The sequence below is a fragment of the Alexandromys fortis genome, unplaced genomic scaffold (genome assembly GCF_014885135.2).
Source record: "Alexandromys fortis isolate MF-2015 unplaced genomic scaffold, M_Fortis_MF-2015_v1.1 scaffold_53, whole genome shotgun sequence".
NCBI lineage: Eukaryota > Metazoa > Chordata > Mammalia > Rodentia > Cricetidae > Alexandromys > Alexandromys fortis.
Window position 1 is genome coordinate 3,855,112 of NW_026067939.1, and position 26,528 is coordinate 3,881,639.

A 26,528-nucleotide genomic window follows, 5' to 3' on the forward strand; every position below is an offset into this window, starting at 1 on the left:
CATGTCCTGTGTAGTTTAACTGACTGTTCTATTTAGGTGTTTGTTATTGTAGCTGAGCCTGCATCCTGACTAGAACAGTGCTAAGCCTGGATTGCTTTCATTCTTGAAGCATCCTCAGTAGTTTAAAGGGAAAGTTATATCCTTAGACCGTATGGAATATAACAAACCTTATAATAATAATAAAGACCAGGAGGAGGAGTCGCCTGTTTACACTGAGCATGTGAGCCATGTAAAGGCGATGTTCTGGGATAGCTGAGACCCTCGGTGAGTTGGGAGCAATGACTTTGGAACACTCATATCTGGGTATTGAGTTTCCATTGCTCCCTATTTGAAGGAAAATGTTATTGCTATGGTTTCCCTTCTCCCTCCAGGCCTCAGCCTCGCTGAGCCTGCACACGCTCCTGTGTTCCTTTTTCTGAGATTCTACGTTATTCATCCTTGAGGAGCTCTCCAGTTTTTCTGCTGAAGACATTTCAACCCTTGGTCTCAAAAGTGACTGAGTGTCTCAGCCTGACAGCAAGCCACATTTCCCTGGTTCAAATGATAGTTCAGGAATAAGTGCTTCGCCAAATTCAATAAAGGATTCTTCGAAGGGCTCTGTGATTGTAATTTTCCTGCTGGATTCAAGGTGTTAAGAGTTTATGGGTGTCACTATCACGTGATCTCAGTAGGCAGAAGAGAACTACATGAAACTTGAGAAACATGGGGGTCAGTGAGGCAAACTGGGCAAAATCAGGTCCTGTTAATATTTGAGCTCCATGATATCAGGTGTGCTTAGCCCATCTCCATTCCTGTAAACAAGCTAATTAAATAAATGCCTTTTGCTTAAGCGATCCTAGTTTTCTAGTCACCAGGCACAAACAAACAAACAAAATGCCCGATGTGTTTTAACTCATTCCTGTTTTTCATCAATTTTCCAGATACATCAGGACCATGGCCTGCCTTGAGACCTCTCATGGCTTATTTGAATATCTTGATCCATGTCTCCTCCTCTAGCACGTATATATGGGCCTGATTGGACTGGCCATTGCTGATGTGGCAGCTTATGCAGCTTCCTTGGAAGATGGGCTCCTCTTCTCTCCCAGGCCTGGCACTCAACCACATAGAGTTGCTATAATCTATTAAGGACAACCCACACCAAGAGATTTCTAGACACGTAATAGTGAAACCAAGGGACTCATTTACAGCGGGAGACTTTCTTTGGTCAGATCAGGTATCATGATATCAAGGTACAAAGAAGACAGGCCAGAAACCAGAGTCTTCACTCAACAGCACAAGATCAGGAGAGCTCCAAGAGAGTTTGAGATCTATTCCATCAAGACCATGGTTGAACCTGCTTGAAATAACATGCTTATTCTACAACCATCTGTGATGACCAGAACATTCCATCCACCAAATTCGGTCTCTAACACCTGCTCGGAGTAACACTTGAGTACCTATACCAAAACAGTGATCCATCTTCCTTTTGCCAATACACTTCAGACTGTGGGGTTCAGCATGGTTAACTGACTTCTTTTCACTTTTCTCAATTATGCTACATTGGCTGCTTCTTTGAATTCACATTCAAGTTACTTCCATCATAGCACTGGATGTTACCCCAACCCCCAGTCTTGTCATGGGCTCTGTTTATAGCCACCCAATCTCTCCATCACATGGAGGCTTCTGACAGTTAAACTTTCAACAGTTAAACTTGTCCCTATAATGTCTGGTCAAAGCCCTACCAGTGGGAACATTCCAAAAGGAACTCCATGTCAAAGATACTTTTTCCACACTAAGTCTCTTTGTCAAGAATAACTTGAAAGTAGAAAGGCACATGTCTTCTACTAGAGGAATAGATCTTCAGGCACTTTTAATTAATTAATTAATTAATTAATTAATTTTTTTTAGATGGAGTCTCACTATGTAGCTCTGGCTGTCCTTGAACTCACTACCTAGACCATGCTGACCTCAAGCTCACATAGATGTGCCTGCCTCATCCTCCCTAACGCTGGGACTAAAGGTGTGCGTTATGATCTCAAGCTCATTTATGTGTAACGTTAAAAAAAACCAAAGGTGGTGGCAACAGGAAGTGGCACTTGCTAACTGTGAGCACAGACAAACACAGGGAGGGATCAGATGGATGGAAATCGTTAGTTTCTGTTTTAAGCTCTGGAGTGAGGTAGCTCTTGGCAGGAGCACCGAAAGAGCGGGCCTTCTGAGCCAATCAGATTGTTTTCTTTTTAGAACAATTCTGGATGCCTCTGAAGCGTGGATCCAGCACAAAAGCACAACAGGCGTATCATTTCATCACTAAAAAACAAAGCAAACTTCGACACACTCCATTTTTCTCTCTTCTCCCCACTCATATAATTTGGAAATCTCTCAAATGAAACAAGAAGTAAAACATTAAGCAAACAGCAAACAGTTCATCTAAATTCTAAGCGATCACCACCAAAAGCACTCGGGCTCAAAACAGTGTCTAGACAGCCCCTAGCATATCAAAAGCCACAGGCACTGCTGACGACAACAGGATGTGAACACGGGGCTAGACACTGACAAAGAAGAATCCCAGGGACCTAACAGATAACAAACAACTCTGCCCCAGTGCTGAGCTTTCCCTTCAAAGGCATCTAACGCAGTAGAGCTGGGCACAGCAAGGCATTTTATCTTTCGTTATTTGGATCACAGGGCGGCTAATGGGATACAGGCAGAAAAAAAGTCCTGTGGTCACCATTCTACAAGAAATAAACCACTTCAAGAGCCGCTGATAACGCCGCAGCCTGTGACAGTGCTTGGCCCTCTGCATAGATGTGGGCGGGCGGGTGTGAATATTATCTTACAAGTTCCCAGCTCAGGGAACAAACGGAGGGCAGGGCGGTGTGGAAATAAAGCTACTCCTGAGGACTGCTACCCCTCACTGGAGACGCGGAACAAGAGGGCCTTGTTCCACGATGCCAAGGGTTCCATTTCCCAATTTGATTAGCACCATTTGAGCTCTTGGTAGAAACTCCCCCTTTGAAAACGCACTCTGGGAACCTTTCTGAGCGGTTTAAAACTGGAACGGAGATAGCAAAGAGACGAGATACAGATCTCGGGTGACAGGAACAGAGAGGCTCCTCTGCCCCCAGGGATTGAATCCAATTGGAGCCATAGAAAAGTAACAATCTCAAGAGATGTTCAACTTCATCTATTAAAATAGGGCTCCTTGGATGTTCATGCAGCCTCGTCAAGCACACAGGCGGAATGCTTGATTCTGACCGGTGGGGAGCTTTCTAGAAGTCTGATTCACACCGTCATCTGGTTTTCCCAGTGGGTTTCTTGACAAGCAAGAGAAGGGAGCAGGTCTGTTGGTTGTCCCCATCCCTCACACTTCATTCTCCTGTCCCAGAACACATCCAGAAGCCCACTGGAGAGAAGTCTAGTTGCTAAGGAAACCACAGGATCATTACTGCTTCTGAACCCATACATTACATCACTCAGTAGATACTACCTGAGTTCCTACTGTTTGCCAAGTGCTATTGTAGGTGCTGGGTCTACCTCTATGGAAAAACAAAACAAAATATAATTTGTGGAGAATAGAGACAAGCAAGCGATCACCAACAGGTGTCATTACTGAATTAACAACTTGTTGCAAAGGGTTGAATGGTGTGTTGGATGATGGCTGAGTGGATAAATCATTTGCCACACAAGTGTGAGGACCCCAGTGAGGGCTCATCAGACCCACGTGAAAGCTAGTAGGTGCGGCAGCCTGGCTATGATCCTAACACTTGGAGGTGGAGACAGGGGCAAGCTGGTTAGCTCTGGTTTCATAAAGAGATCCTGCTTCAATAAATAAGTGAATAGCCCTGGAGGGAGATGCTTCCACGGGCACAGAAAACACACACAGGCAAATAACAGTAAAAAGAGCGTATCGTATGGTATCGAATGGTCTCCTGCAGATGATAATATCAACTGGAGTTAATGATCATGTGGCGTTTCTTACTTATTTCCTGAGTACTTTTCTTTTTGCTATCTGGTCATTTATTCATCACAACAAAGCCACAAGGAAATTACTCCTATAATTTGTTCTTAATAGATGAAGCAATCAAGACACAAAAATGTTAATTTGTCCAAGATCACCCTAAGGATAAATAATAGGGGATTGATTGCTTGTTGAGGAACCTTCTAACTTTATACAACCAGTTTCCCCCATAAGAATTCTGAAGGAAATGCTGGGCCATCCTGGGTCCTGTTTCTCAGAGTCTTCACAGGGTACTGACCGAGGAAGCCTACACGAGGAGTGTGCATGCAAGCAATGAGGCTAGACATTAGGTCCTTTCACAATGCAGAAAAATACATGCTTCCCGATTTGCGGATTCTTTCTAGCCCCCTTTGTTCTCCTTGTCAGCCGTCTTTTATTATTTCCCTCTTCATAGGCCCTCCATAGCTGAGAGGAGACAGCAGATAATACAAAGCTGATTGACATATGACATCGGGTCTATAAGCAAACAGTTGAGGAAAAGTGACTGCCCTGACTCGTACGATGAGGTCAAAATCAGGTACTCTCAATTCCTTAGAGTTTCATTCTAGTACATTGATGACGCCGATAGTTATAATACCCCTGGTCCACATTTTCATCCTTGTCCGCCCTCTCCAAGTTCGTATTTATTTTAGAAAGCAGAATGTCTTGTTTCTCTCTCTTTCAGGGGTTCTCCAGGAGATGGGAAATGACTGAATCCATCTAGTAACTTGGTCAGAGGAATCTCCTCGTCCTGAGTAAGTTGTGGCTTGAATTTGGTGCTCCACATCTGTCGAGAGCACCTATAGAGAGTTTTGCAATGAAGGTCCTTCTTCGTGTTCATCCACCATCACGGGTCTGTAGCATAAGATTTTAACATGTTTGTGTCCTGGTGGGAGTTATCTGGGACCTTGTTTCTGTTGGCCTACAAGACTGTGGATTTATTTGCTAGCTAAGGACTGCAATTGTTCAAAGTAAGCGCTGCACATGCCCCGTCCCCTAGATAGTTTCAGACAGTAGGTGTTGTTGCTCTTAATTTACAAGGGGCAAGGCAGAGATGTAAGACATGGCAGGGCAGAGACTTGAAGACACGGACCTGCCAATCTCTCACATGTAGAACAGGTAGGCATTCACAGCACACAGGAAAATAGACTTCAAGTGAGTTAGACAGGCTGGAGAGACGACTCAGCAGACAGAAGCATTGGCTGCGCAAGCATGAGGGCCTGGGTTTAAACCCCTAGCACCCACACACAGAGCTGAGCATAGCTGAATGTGCCTGCAGTGCTGATTCTTCCTGTTCACTGAGAGACCCTGTCTGGAGAAAGAGTGGAAAGTGAGGGAGAAGAGCGCCCCCTATCCTCCTTTGACCTCCCCAAGCATGCTTTCATGCTTGTTGAGGTATTATTTTGCATTCTTTATAGTATAGCTCACAGGGACACAGCAGGGACTCAGTAGGATTTTTCTCAGTTTATTAGTGAGCCGCCTGCTGGTATACTCTATCCGGGGTTTTGGTGTCTTTTTACAGTATCTAAGAGGAACAAAAATTGCCTCTCAGTTCAGAGACATCATGTGTTCACCATAAGCTGCCAACTCCGTATCACATTGCCTGCTGCTGGCGCAGCGACATACCTGCAAGATGCAGCTCATGATATCAGATGCGATTTTTGCATGTGGAGTATCTTCGTCTTTCCCTGCGGGTCTCAGGTTGTGCTCCAAGCAGGAATCCCACAGTCCCACCAGGGCCCTGGCATGCTTTTCAATGGATTCCGTCTCCCTGATGGCCGTCGTGATCCTTGTGATACAGATTTCAACCACTGCCTGGTCATTATTATTAGTCTGGTAATCCTATTTAGAAAGAAAACCTTCAAGTTAATAAGCACTCGAGAAAGTTGTCCTTGAAAAGGAAGCTACGTAGCGAGTTGTTTTGAAATGCTGTGTGTTGCTGTGTGCTAAGGAGTGAGGCTGTAAAGCCCTTTATGGTCAGCCTTCCTCTTGTCGAAGAGGCAGAACACACATCCAAGCCCCTGCTGTCGGTAATAAAATGGAGGATGACAGCTGGCCAGAGGAGCTGGATCATTAATGTGCAAGCAGGTCACTCTTCAGGCCATTTCAGTTTCAAGTCCCTCCAAGATAGAAGTTACTTTTTTCAGTGATGGTTTTTTAGTCAAGTGCACGAGAAAAAAAAATTCACATTACTTTGTAATATTCCCTTATTAGCTCTTTCCCAGACTCCAGTAGAACACAATGTTTCATTTCTTCCTCTTCAACTCAAAGAAGTAACAAACCCCAGTAAGTTTTTGCCACTCAAATTTCCTTCCATCTTCCTGTCTTAATTACCTCCCAGATATGTCCCCATCTTTACTAAGGAAAAATAGGATCCCTGAAAATTTTTAAATTTCGTGAAAAAACAAACGTGCACAGCAAAAATGCTTATTGCTTTGTGTTGGAAACCAGGTCTGACTAAACACCACCATGGGAGTCTCACAGGGCAGGCAACTAGAAGTAGGTGAGCATTCAGAGGCCCGCACCACCCCGCTCCGTTGGCCGACTGGGAATTCTCACTCCTAACACAGTTTTTCCTGTTATAATGAGGTCAATAAACATCTCAGACCTATATCTACACTGTAATCACCTGTAACCCAGATTTTTTTTTTCCTTCAGAAGAAGCAATTTTCCGGAGCAAAGGACAGAAATAATCTTGAGGCTCCCACTACAAACTACTAAATGACCTTCCAGAAAGCCCTTACTAATTTAAACTCCAGTCGGCTGGATGGAAACTTAATATCTTCATTGTGCTTTTGCAGGAACAAAGTATTTTTAATTTTTACTAATTTGATCAGAGGAAAACAGTATCTCATTACTGTTTGGTGTTAGGCACTTTCTTGAATCAAAGTACGGATGCATAGCTCCGTGTGTTTACTGGCCATTTGTATTTCCTCCATTGGGAATTGGGCAATGAGTGTCAAATCTATTCTTCCTTAGTTGACTTCATTTTCCTTTTGATCCTCTGGAACAATATTTTTTTCTACTAAGGATATTAAGGCAACACTCGAGTTGTAAGTCTGCACACGCTTCATCGTTCCTTTTCAAAGCTAAGTTTAGACAGTTAAATCAATCAAGCTTTTGAGTTGTGTATTTTTTCCCCTGTTGTATAATAATCTTTTTGTACACCATGAAGATATGTCACTCTGGTTGGTTTAATAAAAAGCTGAACAGTCAAGTTTTGGGAGGGTCATACAAGTTATAACAGAAATGGTTTCAGTATAAAACTTTGGACTAAGATAGGATAAATAACACAGTACTTTCTCCAAGTTTGCAAATAGAAATAGGTTGGGCATTGTAAATGGAACTCTTACTTGACAGTTGTTCTTATTGTATATGGTTTTATAATGTTAGAGTTAAAACCTTTCCTTTTTATTTAGAAGAAAAGGGGGAAATGTTGTGGATTAATTTTTTGTGCACTGTGAAGATGTGTCACTCTGGTTGGTTTAATAAAAAGATGAATGGCCAATAGCAAGGCAGGATTTTCAGGGCAGAGAGAATGCTGGGAAGAAGAAGGCAGGGTTGCTAGTCAGATGCAGAGAAAATAGTAGGTATAGGAGGAGAGGTAACAGCCACAAGCGCGTGGCAGGACACAAATTAATAAAAATGGGTTAATTTAAGTTATAAGAGCTAGTTAGAAATAAGCCTAAGTAACTGACCAAGCTTTCATAATTTATAGTAAGTCTCTGTGTCATGATTTGAGAGATGGCTGGAGGGACAGAAAAATCCACCTACATTTTCTTTCTAAAATTAGAAACTTAAATTACTTAAATTATTGGATTTAAATCTTTAAAGCATTTTATTTCTATTTTATGTGTGTGTGTTCTGCACGCATGTACATCTGTGCAACACATGAGTGTCCGAAGAGTACAGAGAGGGCATCAGATCTCCTAAATCTGGAGTTATAGATGGTTATGATCTGCCACATGGGAGCTGGAATTTAAACTTCAGTCCTCTGGAAGAACAAGTGCTGTTAATGACTGGGCCATCCAGTTCCAAATTTTTATTAATTTAAAAGCTAAGGCATAGCTATGGGACTAGAGATGGAGAAAGCAAGGTTGCCAGTGCAGAGCAGAGCCCCCTAAGACCTGGTAGCCCCATCCCTCAGCCCCCAGTCCCCTTCTCCAGTGGAAACATGTTCCCAGTGCCTGTGTTTTTACAACGTCATCCTCGGCAACTCAGAAACCATACACCTTCTTTGTGTGTGAATCCTTTAACTGCATTTTAAACATAATTTATCTTTAATGTTATTTTTTTTATGTGTGTGAATAGTTTGCCTGCATGTGTGTCTGTGCAACACTTCTATGCCTGGTGCTCATGGGGGCCAGAGGAGGGCACTGCATTCTTTGGAATTGGAGTCTTGGATGGTTGTGGGCAACCACACGGGTGCTGGGACCTGAACCTGGGTCTTCAGGAAAAGCAGCCGGTGCTCTTAACTTAGCTCCACCCCTCACAAATGAAGAAATGTACACAGATAGATTGTCAGAATTATAGGATAGTTGATTAAGATTGCTGGATATGAAATCACTAAAATTAAGTTGTATTAAGGGACTCATGAAAAGGCTAAGTGGTAAAGCACTTGCTGAACTAATGACCCGAGTTCAACCCCGGGATTCACGTAAAGTGGAAGGAGAGAACGGATTATAAAAATTTGTCCTCTGCCTTTCACACACATGCTCCGGCATGCACACTCTTCTCACGTCTGTCACACTCACAACAATAACAAATAAAGTGATTGTGCTTTATTCACCTGGAAAAAGTAGAAAAGACTTTAAAAAATGAATGCCATCTTTAGCCCTAGCTAAGGATATATGGTGCTTTAATTTAGAAGATGAGGCATACTACTAAACAGGGCTCTAGCGGGTTCAGGTCCCAGCACGCATGTGCAAGCCCACAACCAGAGTTCCAGAGAAGGCAGTGCTCTCCTCTCCCCTTCATGAGCACCAGGCATGAAAGTACGTGCAGGAGGTGAAACTTAGGAGAAAAAAAACCACACAATTTTGTTTCGAAGAAGTCTGAAGCTGGTACGGCTGTATCTTCAGAAAAGAAAACATTGTGCTGCCATTAGGGTGCTCATTTGTCTTTTTCAAATTAGGTTATGGATACAAAGAATGTCCAGTCCGCATTTTCTCAGAATCATTCATGAAATGTGAGTATCTAAATGTAAAATTCTTAGAGAATAAGAACAAACTCCACAATTTTGGGTACCCTTGTCTTACCAGGCTTACACAGTAAGGGACCCACTTCCTTCTGGAATACTAGAGTACATGCATAAGTGACAAAGAATCAGTCTAAGAACTGAAAAGGACATTAAATACCTGGGGGGGGGGAGCCAGGTGTGGTGCTGCACACCTGCAACCTTGAACCTGAGAGGCTGCGACATCACAATCTAGTTCAAGTATATTTGAGCTACATAGTGCTAGGCCAGCCTTACTCTGTAAAGTATGGCCATGCCTCAATACCCTTCCTTACATTAAAAGAGGAAGAAAATAAATAAATAGAAACCGTACTTTATATAAACCCAAGAGGTGAATGGCACATGACAGATGAAAAATAGTCGCCCTCACTTGTAAATGAGGAGTTGCCGATTTAATTAGCATTTGCATACTGCTTCATTAAACTTATTTAAAAGAAGTTTTAACATTTGATAGATGCGGGAACTAATGAATAAAGCTTCATACACCCTTCACACAAGAAAGCACTTTGGTGCAGATTATAATACTAGACGTACAAAGATAATCTAAATCCAGTTGTTTTACTTCATACTGAGAACCTGAGAAGTGCATGTTCGCCAAAATAATCAACAGCAATAATGTTTACTATAGCACTATTTGAGTAGTGAGGGTCAATCCAAAAGAGGAATGAATGAATAAACAGTGGTATGTTCATATAAAATTCGCTACATAAATGAAACTGCATGTACCAAGCTAGAGAAATTAAAAACAGCATTAAAGCTAGAAAAGCATTTATATAAAGTTTAATTTTTTTCTAGTTTTTATAAACTTCAAAGGTTCTCAGTATAAAGAGAAACAACTAGTTTTAGAGATCTGCGTATTTCAGATATGGAGATACACACCAAAGAACTTTAAATTTTTTTCTAGGTTTTAAACCTTATATAAAAGTTTAAAACTTTCTACTAATAATATTTTATTAAGTGAAGCATTTCTAATATAGAACTTAAAAAATACATGACTGAGTACCACAGTCCAACTACAGGTTAGCTTGCAGGGCTAAGGGAAGACAATTGTATTGGAAAGAAATATATGCAAGCATTTCAATTGTGCCAAATTCCTCCTTCATCCCTTTCTCTCTCTCTCTCTCTCTCTCTCTCTCTCTCTCTCTCTCTCTCTCTCTCTCTTCCTGGTTTTATTGTTATGTCTTTTCTAAATATAATATTTAATCAATGTCCAGAATAAACTGTATTTGGATCATATCCACTTCCTCCGTCTCTCCCAACTTCTCCCAAACCTATCCTTACCTCTTCACCAGCTCCCAACTTTGTGTTATCATTTTTAATTTTTTTTAAAAATAACTTCATATTGAGTTATCAATGAGGTCTATTTGTATGGATGGGATTAGTGAGCTCAGCAGGAGCCTCTTAGGGACACAGTCTGGAAGAGATTGCACAGATGAGCTGATGTTTTCCCCGGAAGTGAGGTTAGGATATGGCAGCAATATAATCAATAATAATATCCCTTCTCTAAAAGTCAGAGCAGAGACTTGGGAAGAACAACCCAAAGTGATGACATATGAGTTATCATTTTTATTATAAATAGATAAATGATTATTGTAATTTATTTCAAAGTTGTATTTAGATAGCACAATTTGTATAGCTTCCCCTACAGACTGATGAATTGTGTTTTGCCGACCACAGAGTTACGGATTTTAAGCAGGATGTGAGGGGGTAGAACCATTCCCTGACATAGACACCTTCCTTATCGTAGGAAAACCCACAGATACTAAAAATACTTAGCTGGAAAGAGAAGCCATAGGTGAGACCTGACAATTGTTTTTCAGATGTTTGAAGTTTTTTTCATAGGAACTGAGGCCAATCTCAATGGCTGAGAACAGAGACAAGAACAAAGAATGAGTAAAATGTTTGAATGGTAGGATTTCTTCTGGGTGAAAAAAGGAACATGCTATGTCTTAGTTTCTTTTCCAGTAGCCGTGATAAAACCTCTGGCAAAAGCAACTTAAGGGAGAAGGGTTTAACTTGGCTTACAGTTCCAGGGCACTGTTTGTCATGGGGGAGAGGTTCTGGTGCGAAGAACTTGAAGCAGCGTCATCTAGCTGTATCCAAAGTTGGGAAGGAGAAAACAATGAATATTCGTGGTCTGCTACCTTTCTCCTTTTTTCGTAGTTAGGAACCCAAGCCCAGGAAATGGTGACAATCATTAGGGTGTGTCTTTCCCACATCAATCAATCTAATCAAGCCAGTTCCTTACAGACGTGCTCGAAGATGAACTTAACCTAAATGGCTCACACGTGTGCTTGGAGGTTTGCCTCCTAGCTGATTTTAGATCTTCCAACAGTTGTTGGAAGAGCTGTGTCTTTGTCAAGATTCTTGAGTCTTAAGCAGCAGTGTAAGTCTGGATAAGCATAAATGGATGGTGGTGGTGCACATAATTGAAGGCAAAGTGGAAGTACCTGATCTCAGACGAAAGAGGAAACATGACAGACACAGCTTTAGAGAACATAGAACCAAGTACTACCTGTTCAGGCTACTAACAACAAGATAAATCACTCCTTGCTGATTTCTTTCTCAGAACTACTGGGGAACTAAATTCTAAATGCTGAGCTTAGATGAAGGTTCTTGCTCTTTCCCGTCCTTCCGTTGGTAGCAGACTAAGAGCAATCCACAGGAGGAGCCTTGCTGAAAGCCCCATCAAAGAGTCTTGTGATACAGAGACGACAGTTAACAAGGTGAAATCTAAGAGGGCGGAATAACATAAGAACAACATTCCCAGCCCCACTATTGAGCAAGCAGAAGTGGCCATTTGTCCAGAGTATTAAACAAGAGATCAGTGCCGGAAAGATGTTGGAAAAGGCAGCTCAAAAGGAAACTTCTAGTTCTATTCTTGAAGAATTGAGAATAAGAATTAATTACTCTGATCCAGGGGCATCAAGAAAGGGGCAAGCTGCAAGGGAGACCTGGGCCATAGCATGAGAATGTATTTAACACAGGCAATAGGCAAGTCATCCAAGATGGCACAGCAAACTAATAGGAGAGGCAAGGGAAGAGTGACTGGCACCAGTTGCCTAAGCTTGACACGTGTAAACGGTAAGTCGCCATGGTACTTCTGCTCCTTGGAGATCGGTAGAAGGAGTCAATGAGACTGAAGTTAAGAAAGAAGAGCTGGGAACTCAGTTAGGTGGGATGTTCGCTAGAGGACTGGCTTCCACAGTGCTGCCAGCCACAAGTCGCACCCTCACTGAACCAGTGGAGACGTATAACAGGCCCCGGTTCTAAAGTCCTTCCTCTGACATCTATCTGTAAAGCAGGGTGAAGGAAACCAAGGAAAGCATAGGCTACTAGTGACCTCTACTGGAAACAGCACAGGCTTTCGGGGACCTTAGTCTGAGTAAGTTTGTTTTTCCAAGGAAGACAAAAAGCAATGACATATCCAGCCAGTTTATTTCTAGAAGAGTGAATGAGGACCGGATGGAAACACTACCCAGAGAGTGCAAACGTACTCGCAATACTTTGTCTTGAGTAGATGAAGTTGATTAGTGGTCTGGGAAAAGTATAAACATGTAATTGCTGTCAAAGAAGAATGTTAGGGAGATGACCTGTTGGCTGGTACGGGGATTGGTACATTAAGAGTAAAGAGCAGGGGCTGGAGAGATGGCTCAGTGGTTAAGAGCACTTGACTGCTCTTCCAGAGGACCTGAGTTCAATTCCCAGCAACCACATGATGGCTCGCAACCATCTGTAATGAGATCAGATTCCTTCTTTGGGTGTGCATGAAGACACAGCACTTATACACACAAAACACATGAATAAATATATCTTTAAAAAAGGGTGAAGGGCAAATGAATATGATGACAGGCGCGTGGAGCAAGCCTTGCGGCTTGTCGGCGATCCTTTCAAAAGTCTTATGGAAGAGTCTGCTACATGTCAATGTCGCGAGCCCCACACCTTCTCCCTCCCAAGGGGTGTCTGTGCTTAAGTGTGGGCAAACACTATTGAGTTGTGAGCATGTGGGCGTGACAGGCGTTTAGTCTGAGGTCTTTGAAGTAGGACTAATCTCAAGGAAGGTCCGAGCCCAACCAAGAAGGTCAATACCAAGCCACACCGGGTACTGCACACATCTCTGCTTTGGGATGCGTTTTCAGAATGTATGATTTTGACACGGAGGCAAAACAAAGGAGGGGGAGGCTTGATTGGGATCTTAAAGGTATGTGCCCATATTTGGGGCTAATCGCGGAGTTGAATTAAATGGAGACTGGAGGGTAGAAAATGAAGCAAAGAAAAGATTTTTTTTTTTCAGAGAGTGAGGCGATGCATAAGTAAACAGAACCAGCATCATCAGGCCCTGGGCGACTGTCATTTCTGGCAGCAGCGCCCCGGCAGTCCGTGTCTCGGATTACCAGTGTGCCAGAGGTGTCACCTGCCTTCTTTCATTATTCAGCCGCCGCCACCCGCGCGCCCTGCTTTGTTTGCTGATGTAGTTGTGCAGCTTGGCAGGTCTGCTTTCCTTAAATTTGTTACCACCCCTCTTCTCCGTGACATTTCAAGGATGTAAAAATAGCCCCCAAAGAATCCATTTGTGAGACTTCCCCTCTCGTTTTTCCATTTCCAGCATTCAGGTTTCTGCGAGGGGGCGAAGGCTGGCCTAAGATAATAGCTTGTTCCGTTTTATTTTTCTAAGATACCAATTAAGCCACATACTCCACAAACCACTGGCCTTTCGCCTTTCCCTTTGCTGGGAGGCATATAGTTTTTGGCTCTGAGATTGGCCACCCGAGAGGTCTATTCTACCAACCAATTTACTTACCAAAGATGAGCTAATGACCTTAATCTGCTCCAAAGCTTCCGTCAGGCTGTCTTCAATCTCAGCGTCATCTAAAGAGAAGAGGTCCCCAGCTCTGGAGAGATCCTTTTGTCCCAAAACCAATCTGAAAAGCTGATGCATTGTGGGTTGGATCATTTGGCTTTCTGTGGACCCAGGGCCATGTTCAGCTATCCAGGGCTAGAGAGAGAAAACCATGTTGCAGTAGGTACACTTCATATCCCAGGAAGGGCCATCGTTCTTCAGACTTTGGGGTCTCCTTTGGCAGTCTCTGTAATGGAAACAAGTGACACAGTGTGGACAGTGGCAGAGCGGCAGATGGCGTGAGCTCAGAATGTGACCTTGGTAGTGGGGGCAGGGAGGGAAGGGACACGCAGAGGGAGAGGGAAATGGGGGGGGAGAATTGGAAACACGTTCATAGAGTAATTAGCTCTTGTTTGGTGGTATTGGAAGGAGCTCTTTCTTTTATTTTTTTTTTTATCTCAGAAAATTCTTTCTTTCAGAGAGTATCAGGTTTCTGCAGACTTTAATTGGAAGCTTTGAAAGAACAACACAAGACTCACACACATTCCCCTGTTGTGTCTTTCCTACACCCCCCTCCCGCTTTGCTCCACGAGGGAAAGAAGTGAAAGAGCAGGGAACAAGTCCGGAGCTGGCTAGATCCTCGGCAAGCAGCGCCCACGGGAATCAAGCACAATGGAGGACAGCATAGGAAACACCTTTCAGAACCCACTGCCCGGTGCCCATTCCTCCAGCACCTGACACAGAAACTAGTTTGCTATGACCCAGCTATGTGGCAACAGAAATCCTCCCTTCCTTCCATCCACAAAGTTATCTCCTCACTTCAAGCCTGTGCACTCTCCAGTCAATAGCAACGAGATAAAGGGCTTCGCCTCGGTATGTGGGTTAGGAAGATTTCTACTGAAGCTGAACTTGAGTGCTGACGTTGAACACGATAGTACTGCAGCGCAGGCTAAACAGGAAGGTCTTGGGGATCAGGTCGCTTCCCTCTGTTACTCCGTTGCATCAACACAGTTTCGTGTCACTTCTCCACCACGTAACAGTTCACAGAGAATAGAGCAAGGGGACAAGTTGGGTACCTGGTTATTCTCTTCAGCTCCCTTCTGGAGCTAATAACATTACAGTGTTTGCATTACTAGACACTTTAGCTGTCGTTTGGAGGCCAGGAGTGTTTGATGACCTCCCCAAGGTCCCTTAGGAGCCGTTATGGGGCTAATCTCCTGTTTTGGGGTGAGCAGACTTTCACCACTGGCTGCAGTGAAGTGTAATCCCTTCGTGCATGCCAGCAACTTATAAATGCAGTCAGTTTCTCAGAGAGTAAGGGCCCAACCACAGTGACGTGGTTAGCAAGAGCAGTGGGTGATTGTGGCCATTATTTCAGTGCGAATGAGTTCCCTGGAATGAGAGGGAGAAGAAAAAGGACCCAATGGTCCCTGGGGTATCTCCTGGAAGTTACTGTCATGGGAACACCTCACTATGCTGTATGCAGCCTTAAGTTCAAGATCCTTACTCTCTGCTTACTGTGGCGTCTAGACACAAGCCAACCCTTTCACGGGATGTTCAGGTCAATCTATCCACAGTATTTCAATTACTCATGGGCAATCTTTAAGTATTTCAATGGCATTATGATCTGTTGATGTACAATCTTTATACTATCTTCCAGCTTTCCCTCTGGCCAGGGAAACAGGTAGACTAACACACCAGATCTCTACCTCTTCATCAGCTACTCCAAATACTCCAAATCCAATCCCCCAGTCTCATCTTGAGCTCTACAGACCACCTGATAAGCACCAACCCACAGGAGCCTTCATCTCCAATAGACCACACAGATGTTTCCCTCATAACCCCCCCTCTCCTCCCTCAACTGCTCCAGTCAGGGAAGCAGGCAGGCTAACTGTAGATCGTCGCCTCTCCTTCTGTTCCTGCAACCCCAGTGTCCCAGCCTCATCCGCAGCCCTGTCACAGAACAGCCCTGCTGCAGCCACCCTGTCCCCTCTTCCCTCCTCTCCTGTGTAGATCCTATAGTCTTCTCTTCCCCACCTCCCTCCCCAAACTATTTGCTTTGTCCCAGCCCCCTACTCCAGCAGGCACTCCTGGGAACCCACAGGATACTCCACGAGGCAAGCAAGTAAGCTAACTGCAAATCTTCATTTCTCCTTCCATTTCTCCAAGCCCAATTCCTCAGACTCACCCCAGTACCCCTAGCTCTAGAGAAGACCTTCTGCTCTGGTCTCTCCTCACTCTCTGACCCCATCCCCAGGGGACTAACTAAGCAGGTCCCGCTGGAGTACCTGCTGTGAACACCCTCAGCCCACCCCAACCTATCCCCATTCTGAAATGTCAGCTCCCAACACCCAGAAACACATTTTACCTTGAACCCCCAGTACCCACACCTATGATGGCCCCAGAAGAATTTCCTACCAGGCAATACACAGCCACTACATTCTCCTAAGGATCAGAGAGGGCAATAGAAACCAAGGAACAAACTGTCCCATCTACAAAACCAAAACCAGATATCAGCACCTAGATTTACAATCTTCCCTACCCCTGATGCCCAGACTCCAGTCAGTGTCTGGCACAATCAATAACAGTTAGGACAACATGTCTTCACTAGAATCCAGCAATCCTGCCAGAGCAGATCCTGAAGAATCTGACATAGCTGAAGCACACAAGAAATATCTTAAGACAGGCTTTATGAATATGATATTTTTAAAAAGGAAATGAATAAATTCCTCACAGAAGTCTATGAAAACACAAACAACAGTTGAAAGGAAATGAATGAAACCATTCAAGACCTGAAGGTGGGAATAGATCAATAAAGAAAACCCAAGCTGAGAGAAATCTAGAAATGAAAAGTTTAGGAACTCGGATGGAAAATAAAGAAGCAAGCTTCACCAACAGACTATGAGAGATGGAAGAGGGAATCTCAGGCACTGAAGATTCGATGGGAGAAATGGATGCCCTGGAGAAATTGATATCCTGGTCAAAGAAATGTGAAATCTAAACAACTCCTGGCATAAAACATCCAGGAAATCTGTGACACTATGAAAACACCAACTCTAAGAACAAGAGAAATAAAGGAAGGAGAACAAACACAGGTCAAAGGCACAGAAAATATTTTCAACAAAATCATAGAAAAAAAAATTTCCCTAACTTAAAGAAGGAAAGGCCTATCAATGTACAAGAAGTTTACAAAAAACCAAATAGACAAAAATGGGAAAAACTATTTCAAACAATAAATATACGAAGGAAAGAAAGAATATTAATAATATCAAGAGGAAAAGACCAAGTAACATTGTGATGACTATTTTTGTTGTTAACTTGAATAAATTTGTAATTAGCTGAAACCCCAAAAATGACTGCACACACATGTGAGGGATTTTTGTTTAACTAAGTTGTTTGAAGTTGGAAGATCCACTTCTAATCTGGGTCTTTGAGGTGGGAAGCCGTATCTTTAATCCAGATATTTTGAGATGGGAATACCCACCTCTAATCTGGGCTATACCTTCTGCTGGAAGCTTATATAGACATGTGGAAGAAGCAAGCCTAGCTCTTAGCCTGTTTGCTCATGCTCTCACTAGCAAACCCATCTGTCACTGGCATTATAGCCTACTTTCCAGGATTCAAGCATTCACTGAAGAACAGTTTACATATACTGAAGACAGCCATCTTAGTGGACTGAACAGTTACTGGATTCTTGCACCTACTGTTCATAGGGAGCCATTGTTGTATTAGCTGGACCAACAAAGAAAAAGAGGTACTTATTTCCTTTATGAACACAGATACACACATATTCAATAAAGTACTTGCAAACCTAATACAAGAACACATCCAAAAGATCATCCACCATGATCAAACAGGTTTCAATCAAGATATACAGGAATGATTCAATATATGAAAATTGATCAAGGTAATCCACCATATAAAAAACTGAAAGACCAAAAAGCATATGATCATCTCAGTAGAAGCAGAAAAGACCTTTGACAAAAATTTCCAATATTCCTTTAAGGGAAAAGTCTGGAGGAGATTAGGGATGCCAGGGATATGCCTCAGCATAATAAGACAGCTTACAGCAAGCTCATAGCTAGCATCAATTTAAATAGAGAGAAAAAGCAATTCCACTAAAATCAGGAACTGACATGTTTGTACACTCCATAACTATTTAATATAGCACTTGAAGTCTTAGCTAGAGCAACAAGTCAACTGAAGAAGATCAAGGGGCTAGCAATTGGAAAGGAAGACATCAAAGCATCTTTATTTGTGGATGATATGATAGTATGTTGAATTAGGAGCGGCAGGGCTGCGTCCCCGGCACCCAGCCGCCCGCATGGCTAGTTTATACCCAGAAATAATTACTCGGAAACTGTATTCTTTCAAACACTGCCTGGCCCGGCTAGTTCCAGTTTCTTATTGGTCTCTGACATATTGTTCTAACCCATTTTTAATATTCTGTGTAGCCCACGAGCTGGCTTACCAGGGAGGATCTTAACCTGCGTCTGTCTGGAGTGGGAGAACCATGGCGACTCTTACTCAGCTTCTTTTTCCCAGAATTTTCTTCTGTCTACTCCGCCTACCTAATTTTCTGTCCTATGAGGGCCGAGGCAGTTTCTTTATTAATAAGAAATCACTCCCACATCAGTTCCCCTTTTTCTGTTTAAACAAAAAAAAGGCTTTAACTTTAACATAGTAAAATTACATATAACAAAACAGTTATCAAGTAAGAATTACAGTTACAATATTTATATCTATTTTATCTCTTATCATAACTAAGGAAAACTATAACTATTCATTCTTCAACTCCATCAAAGACTCCAGAAGGATATAATAATACTTAAGTAAACAAGAAATAAGAAAACTCTAGAAATGACAGAGACATCTCGCTGCTTGGACAGTCACCCAAAGTTCCTCTGTACCGTTGGGGCATCCATCTTCAGCCTACAGGCCCATGGTATCCAGAGACATTTCCATGAAGCAGGAAATTTCAAAGACAGTTTAGTCATTTTCTGCTGTGTCCTGCAGAATGTCTCGCAGACTCTTTTATGAAGCAGGAACCCCAAAAGTTCATCTCACCTTTAGGCAAGTTCAGTAGTCCTCTCTCTGCGGGTTCTCTGTGTCCAGTTTATGTAATAGTCCAGGCAAGAGCAGTTTCTTGCCCAAATGGCTATCAAACTCCATAAGGATCCTCTTCGATGCCCATCTTCCTCTTGAAGTAGATTGGTGCTGCCAGGAGCAGACGTGTCTCATTGTCATGAAAAGTCCTAAGTTATTAAAATATTTTAAATGCCATATTTTGCAGTCTTTGAGAGATATGAAGAATGTCTATCTAACTGAAATATATCTCTATATATTTAGAAAATCTAATTAACATGACTACAAGCTTAACTATTAGCGATGATTATCCATTAACAACCTATATTTCCTAATTATACATTTTTAAATGAACTACACAATCACAATACCTTAATCAAGTTCAAAAATACATATACATATAACAAAATTGACCTTAAAATCCATACCAATGCAAATTATTCATATCTATATCAATAGTATGTATATGAAACCTAAAAATTCCACCAGAGAACTCCTATAGTTGACAAGCACTTTAGTACGGTAACTGGATATAAAATTAACTCATAAAAATCAGTAACCCTCCTATATACAAATGACAAATGGACTGAGAAAGAAATAAAGAAAACATCTTTCACAATGGCCTCAAATAATACAGTTTTGGGGTAATACTAACCAACAAAGTGAGACATATATGAAAACTTCAAGTCTTTGAAGAAAGCAATTGAAGAAGATATCAGAAGATGGAAAGATCTCCCTTGCTCATGAATCAGTAGGATTAACATAGCAAAAACGGCCATCCTACCAAAGGCAATCTACATTGAATGAAATCCTCATCAAAGTCCCAACACAATTCTCCACTATTCTTGGAAGGAAAATTTTTAGCTTCATATGGAAACACACACACACACACACACCAAACAAAAAACAGACAAAAACAAAAACCAAAAGCAAAAGAAAACACAGAATAGCTGAAACAATCCTGAAAAGTAAAAGAACTGCTATTCCCAATTTTAAGCTGTGCTACAAAGCCATAATAATGAAAGCAGCATGGTATAGACATAAAATTGACATATTGATCAACAAAATAGAATTGAAGACCCAGACATAAATCCAAACCTATGAACACCTGATTTTTGATAAAGAACTCAGAAATAAACACTGGGGAAAAAAAAGACAGCATCTTCAGCAAAATGGTGCTGGTCAAACCAGATGACTGCATGTAGAAGAATCCAAATATAACCATACTTTTCTCCCTGTGCAAAACTCAACTCCAAATGGATCAAAGACCTTAAAATAAAACAAAACACACAGAACCTAACAAAAAAGAGAGTGGAACATAGCCTTGAACTCATTGGCAAAGGAGAATATTTTCTGAACAGAACCCCATTAGTTCAGGCACTGATATCAACAGTTAATAAATGGGACCTCATGAAACTTCTTCATGGGAAAGAATATCATCAGCTGGACAAAGCAGCAGCCACCTATAAAATAGAAAAAGGTTTTGCTGTTGTTGTTGTTTTGCTTTGTTTTAAACAACTGCACACATGATAGAGGGTGTGGTGGTTTGAAAGAAATGGCACCCAAAGGGAGGGGCACTTTAGAAGTGTGGCTTTATTGGAGTAGGTGTGGTTTTGTGAGAGAAAGTTTGTCACTATAGGAGTGGGCTTTGAGGTTTTTTATACTCAAGCTACTCCCAGTGAGACAAACCACTTCCTGTTGCCAGCAAGATGTAGACAGTACCATGTCTGCCTGCATGGCACCATGCTCCCCATAATGATGATAATGGACTGGACCTCTGAAGCTGTAAGTCACCACCTCAATTCAATCTTTTCCTTAAAAGAGTTGTCATGGTTGTGATGTCTCTTCACAGCAATAGAAACCCTAACCAAGACAGAGAGTTAATATCCAAAATATATAAAGAACTCAAGAAACTAGATAATAAGAAACAAATAATCCAGTTAAAAATGGGGTACAGATTCAAAGAGAAAATTCTCAATAGAGGAAGCTCAAGTGGCTGAGAAACACTGAAATCAATTTCCACATCCTTAGCACATCAAAACTTCTTTGAGATTTCATCTTACACCTGTCGGAATGACTAAGGTCAACACAACAAGTGACAGCCCATGCAGGGGAGAATATGGAGTAAGGGGAACACTCGTCCACTGCTGGTGGGTGTGCTAACTTACACAGCTACTATGGAAATTAGTGTGTTGGTTTCCCAGGAAGATGGGGAGTGATCTACCTGAAGATCCAGCTATACCACTTTGGGGCATATGCCCAAAGGATTCCTCCCACGACAAAGTCACTTACTCAACTATGTTCATTGTTGCTCTATTCACATAGCCAGAAGCTGGAAACAACCTAAGTATCCCTCAACAGAAGAAAGGGTAAAGAAAATGGACATTTACACACTGGAGTAGTTAAAAAATACCATTTAAAAGTGACATTGTGAAATTTTAATGGAAAATGAATGCAACTAGAAAAGTTCATTCTGGATGATGTAGCCCAGAACCAGAAGGACAAATACAGTGTGTATTTGCTTATATGTGGATGTGAGCTATTAAATCAAAGATAATAAAGCTGCAGCCCATAGTACTATAGAGGCTAGGTACAGAGGAAGGGACTAGACGGTACAGATAGATCTTGTTAGGAACGGGAGATAAAATAGATAATTGTGGATGGATGGGGGGCTGTGTAGGAGGATAAATTGGGGGAAAGGAGAAGAGAGGGGGACTGAGGGAAGGAATATGGTGAGAGGTAGTTAAAATTAAGGGACATTGAGGGGCAGTACGGGAACCTAATATAGAAGAAACTTTCTAAAATGTGTACAAATATGAAGGCTATATAAATGATATCACCAAATAATGAAGGAGACAGAATCCCACCTGACTGTTTTGTCACCAAATGAGGCTTCCAGAACCAAGATTGGGTTACATCTAATTGAGATATTTGACGAAGTAGTCCCATGGGAATCCCCAAACAAACCAGGCTATTGCTGAGGCAACAGGCTGCTCTCCACAAATTGACAGCAGGGTCCCATTGCTGAAGATGCCACCCACACAACTCACTGAACACAGAGAAGTGGAGTTGGTGCCAAGTAAATGTATGGCCACTATTAGGAACAACTCTCCTAAAGCGGCGATTCTTAACTTGTGGGTCTTGACCCCATTGGGGATGAACCACCCTTTTACAGGGGTCACCTAAGACAATCACAAAACACCAGTATTTATATTATGATTTATATTATATTTTGCAGTAGCAAAATTAGGGTTATGAAGTAGCAATGAAAATAATTTTATGGTTGGAGGTCATCACAACATGAGGAACAGTATTAAAGGGTCCCATCCTTAGGAAGGTGGAGAACCACTGCTCTAGAGTAATGCTAAACATTTGAGAATGAAGGTGTGGGCAGAGCGAATTGGTAGAAACATGACTGCATCTTCCCTCCTGCATCCTTGCTCATTGATACCCTGGGGTTCACAAGAGCCCGGGAGCAGGACAATCAGAAGAAAGAGGAGCTCTGGAATTTATAAGGAGGAGTGGTGGGGAAACTTTGATGGGGAGGGGAAGGGCAGAGTGACTGTATCCCAAGATAGTATGCCTCCTGGAAAAATGAGGAATGGTGACCTGGAATATCTTAAAAGGTTAGTTCTGTTTTTAACATATTCTTTTTCCAGTTGCAGATACATCAAGAGATAATCTCCACAAAATAATAGCCAGAAACATAGACGGGATAGTGTAATGGTCTGCTCTGTCCCTTTAAGAGACAAGCCATGCCCACTCCCTTCCCCATCCACCAAGGCATGCATTTTTACTTAATCCATTACAGATAGAAATAAGTTTTTCCTCTAGACACAGGACAATGTCTGCACATCACAGAGAGCCTGGGCTGCCACAGACACATCAGAGATGGGATCTGTAAGGGGGCAGAAGTACACCCAGGGTGCTTGTTCCCTGAGTTCCATCACACTCTACACGATGCCTGCCCTGGAGCCTCACAGGTGTGCTTCCAACTTGATCTACTCTTCTTAAGTCCCCTTCATGTGAAAACATTTTGAGTACCATGATGTTTGTACTGATTACCAAGTTGAGGGGACTGAAATCCACTGCGGAAACTAATCTCTGGGTACCTCTTTGAGGAATTATCCAGACTAGGTCAGTCAAGGTGAGACAACCCATTTTCTATCTGGGTGGCCCCAGTCCTTGAGCTGGGGTTCCAGACTGAATACAACGGGGCAAGTGAGCAGAGCATAATCCTGCTTCCTGTTTCCTGTCTCTAAATGCCACGTGACCAGCTGCCCCCCCCCCCCCTGCTCCCGATGCCGTACTTTCTCAACCATGATTGACTGTATCCCCTGGAGCTGTAAGCTGAAAGAGGCCCTTCCTCCTTAAAATGGCGGTGGACCAAAATAGTCTGCTCTGTGGAGACGATCTAGAGAAAGCCTCTGCCAGAAAGAGTGAGGGGGTCAAAGGCAGGCCTCCGTTAGCAGATGATACTAAAAGCTCGGTAGAGGAAATGGCATTTGAGCAGTATCATTTCGGGTACCAAGATATTTACAGATTTCACTCAACATGCATGTGCTAATCTCAGAGCCAGGGATGCTTTTTTATGTGAGGATGGGATTCTTGGCTAGGCTGCTGTAGGACCACGGGTGCATGGTCATCTTTTCCGTGTGTCATCTGTAAAATGGGGACTATTCTATCAGGCTGTATTAAAGATCAACGGTGATGATGTGTAAAACATCCCTTTGTTAAAGAAGACTATTGGGATTAAGAAAATAATACCCCAAAATGAAGGCTCTAGAGGCTGCCTGGAGTAAAGTTTCACCATGACTTTGTGTCCTCCTTGATTCCTTTTCTCCACCCCCTTCCCACGAAAAAACAAGGCACAGAAACTAGAATCTCTCTTCTCTAGGGTAGATAACCAAAACTAGAACCCCTTTCCGCAACACAAACCCCCAAGGCAAGGAACAACACTCTAGTCTCCTCTTGCTTTCCTGTGTTGGCACTAGGTCTGGCGTTCTCTACCATAGCTTTCCTGATGGTAAGACTTTCTGTGTCCTGTAACCAAGAAGGCATGCTACACAGAGGAGCGAGGAAAGCTCTGAAGAGAAGAAAGCCCTTGCTGGGCTTCCCCAGTCAGCCTGTTAGCGTTATATCAGGCCCTTTCTGTCCTGTCAGACTTCCATGTGACTCTTTACGCATCACCGAACTTAAGTTTGAAAAAACAAACAGTTCACTCTGAGTGTATGGGTCTTCAACTTGAAAGCTCTCGCATTACATAGAACGGTGATCTAATACTCCCTCCTTTGCCTGTCTTTTGATAAAGGGTGTCAGACACAATAGGCAAGAAATAAAACCCCCGCCTTTCTCCCTACACAACCGTGTTCGAGCGTTATTCCGAGTGTTTCTCAAGTTTTGAGTCACGTGATTAGGAGAAGCCGCGCGATGAAAACCTAACACTAAGAGATCAGGATGAGCAGCAGCTCGGGTGCCCAAAGAACAGCTGCGGAGCTAGGACAGAAATCTGGAGGTCTCCAGGCACAAAGCCCTCCCGGGACCTTTGGAAGTCAGTCATAGATACCACACATAGAGTCACAGACAGCACCCATAGTTGGAGCTGCTTCCCATTCCCGTCACAAAGGAAGGAGTGTTCCACTCTGGTTGCATTACCATACTTGCTAATTATGACTGAACTGCCTCCTCATCCCTTCACTGAAGGTTTTTTTTTTCCTCCTGAATTAGGATTTGGCAAAGCATTTATTTATTTTCTGGTCAATGTTTTGCTTAGATGTCTGGTTTCTCCTGCTTGTTTATTTTGTAACCTAAGCTGAACCCCTGGCCTGAGCCTGGTCAAATCTGCCTCATCTGTACGACTTACCTTTCTAGAAACTGTAGTACTGTGGAGCAGATATATGCATATATGTACATGCACGGTAGGCACATATGTGCACACATGAAACATGCGTGTGCATCTGTGTGCATACTCAAGTCCCTTCTGTGCGCTAAGCTCTCGCCTAGGCACTTCTCGGTATGCCCACTAGCCTTGCAGGTGGGTATAGAGCAGGACCCATTCATTTCTTTAAATGCCGTTCCTGAGGCTACGCAAAATCAAGAAGAGATCTGTTTTATAAACTGTCTTTTTAACTCAGCGTTTTTCATTTCTCTCCATTTGCTCCCCTCGATGGGTTAGGGAACCTATCTTGGGACCTATGCTCTTTCCTTAGTTTTAAATTTGTTTGTTTTTAAGGAGGTACCAGTTGGTTGACAAGTTAACTTTCCTAAAAAAAAAAAAAAAAAAAAAAAAAAAAAAAAAAAAAAAAAAAAAAAAAAAAAAAAAAAAAAAAAAAAAAAAAAAAAAAACAGGCGCGACAAAAAGAAGAGTGATTCCGCGTGGAGCGGCCCATTTCAGGAGTCGCAGCTGTCCCCGCAAACTCAGTTTACCTGCGAGCTACTCCTCCCGGGCTCACTTGCTGTCACTGGCCGAAAGCTTCTAGCCGGGGCGGGAGGCGGACAGTCGGCGTCAGCACAGCTCAGAGAACCCGCAGCTGTCCACCCACCGGAGCCGCGAGGAAGAATTCTAGGAATGTGGCGGAAGCCACCGGCTGCTCCCGGGACGGGTCAGGTGACTGGCTCGCAGAGCAAGCTACCTCCAAGTACAAAGGCAGCTCCAGGAAGGGCGAGCCGTGGCCGACCGAGAAGACAGAACGCCCTGTGTTCGTGGAAATCTACACTTCCCTTCCGAGATTGGGTGGGGGTGGGGAAGCCACGCAGGAAGCCGGTCTGGTAGGTAGGCCAGGTTGGAGCAGGTGATGGGTTGGCCGTGCCCCAGCGGAACACACGAGTTTCAAAACACCTCCCCAGTGAGACACGCGAGTTCAGAACATCCAGCCTTGTCTGGGTAGAGTCACTGCCTGGGAGAAATGGCCTTCTCGTCCGTCCTCTAGCAAGTTTAAGGATGTAGGGAGTAGCTAGCGGACTGAACAAGCTCGCTCCCCGAAACCTTCATTTTCCACTCTGCAAAGTTCTTCGTGATCATCTACATCAGCGGTTCTCAACCTTCCTAATGCTTCTACCCTTTAATATAGTTCCTCCTACTGTGGTGACCCCCAACCACAAAACTATTCTCGTTGCTACTTCATAACCATAATTTTGCTACTGTTATGAGTCATAATGTAAATATCTAATGTGCAGGATATCTGATAATGTGACCCCTGTGAAAAGGTCATTTGACCCCCAAGTGGGTCGACACCCACAGGTTGAGAACCCCTGATCTACATGGATAAAATATTACGGTGTATTTTTAAGTATTGCTACAAGAGCCAGGAAAACGTTTATCTTGCTTAATCTGTTGACATCCTAAACTCTCGTGTGTGTGTGTGTGTGTGTGTGTGTGTGTGTGTGTG

At 42.9% G+C, this 26,528-nt stretch overlaps 1 protein-coding gene across 2 annotated transcripts in view; it reads right to left on the reverse strand.

The window, feature by feature from the left end:
- Veph1 (ventricular zone expressed PH domain containing 1) overlaps positions 1–25,822 on the reverse strand; it is a 170,173-nt gene extending 144,351 nt beyond the window's left edge. For both annotated transcript variants that reach the window (XM_050147477.1, XM_050147476.1), the window contains exons 1-3: positions 25,567–25,822; positions 14,017–14,302; positions 5,606–5,821 (exon numbers count right to left, since the gene is read on the reverse strand). In XM_050147477.1, coding sequence (XP_050003434.1) covers positions 5,606–5,821; positions 14,017–14,169 — 369 coding nt within the window. In that variant the 5' untranslated portion in view covers positions 14,170–14,302; positions 25,567–25,822. The remainder of the gene's footprint in view (positions 1–5,605; positions 5,822–14,016; positions 14,303–25,566) is intronic.
- Between the last annotated feature and the right edge of the window lie 706 nt (positions 25,823–26,528).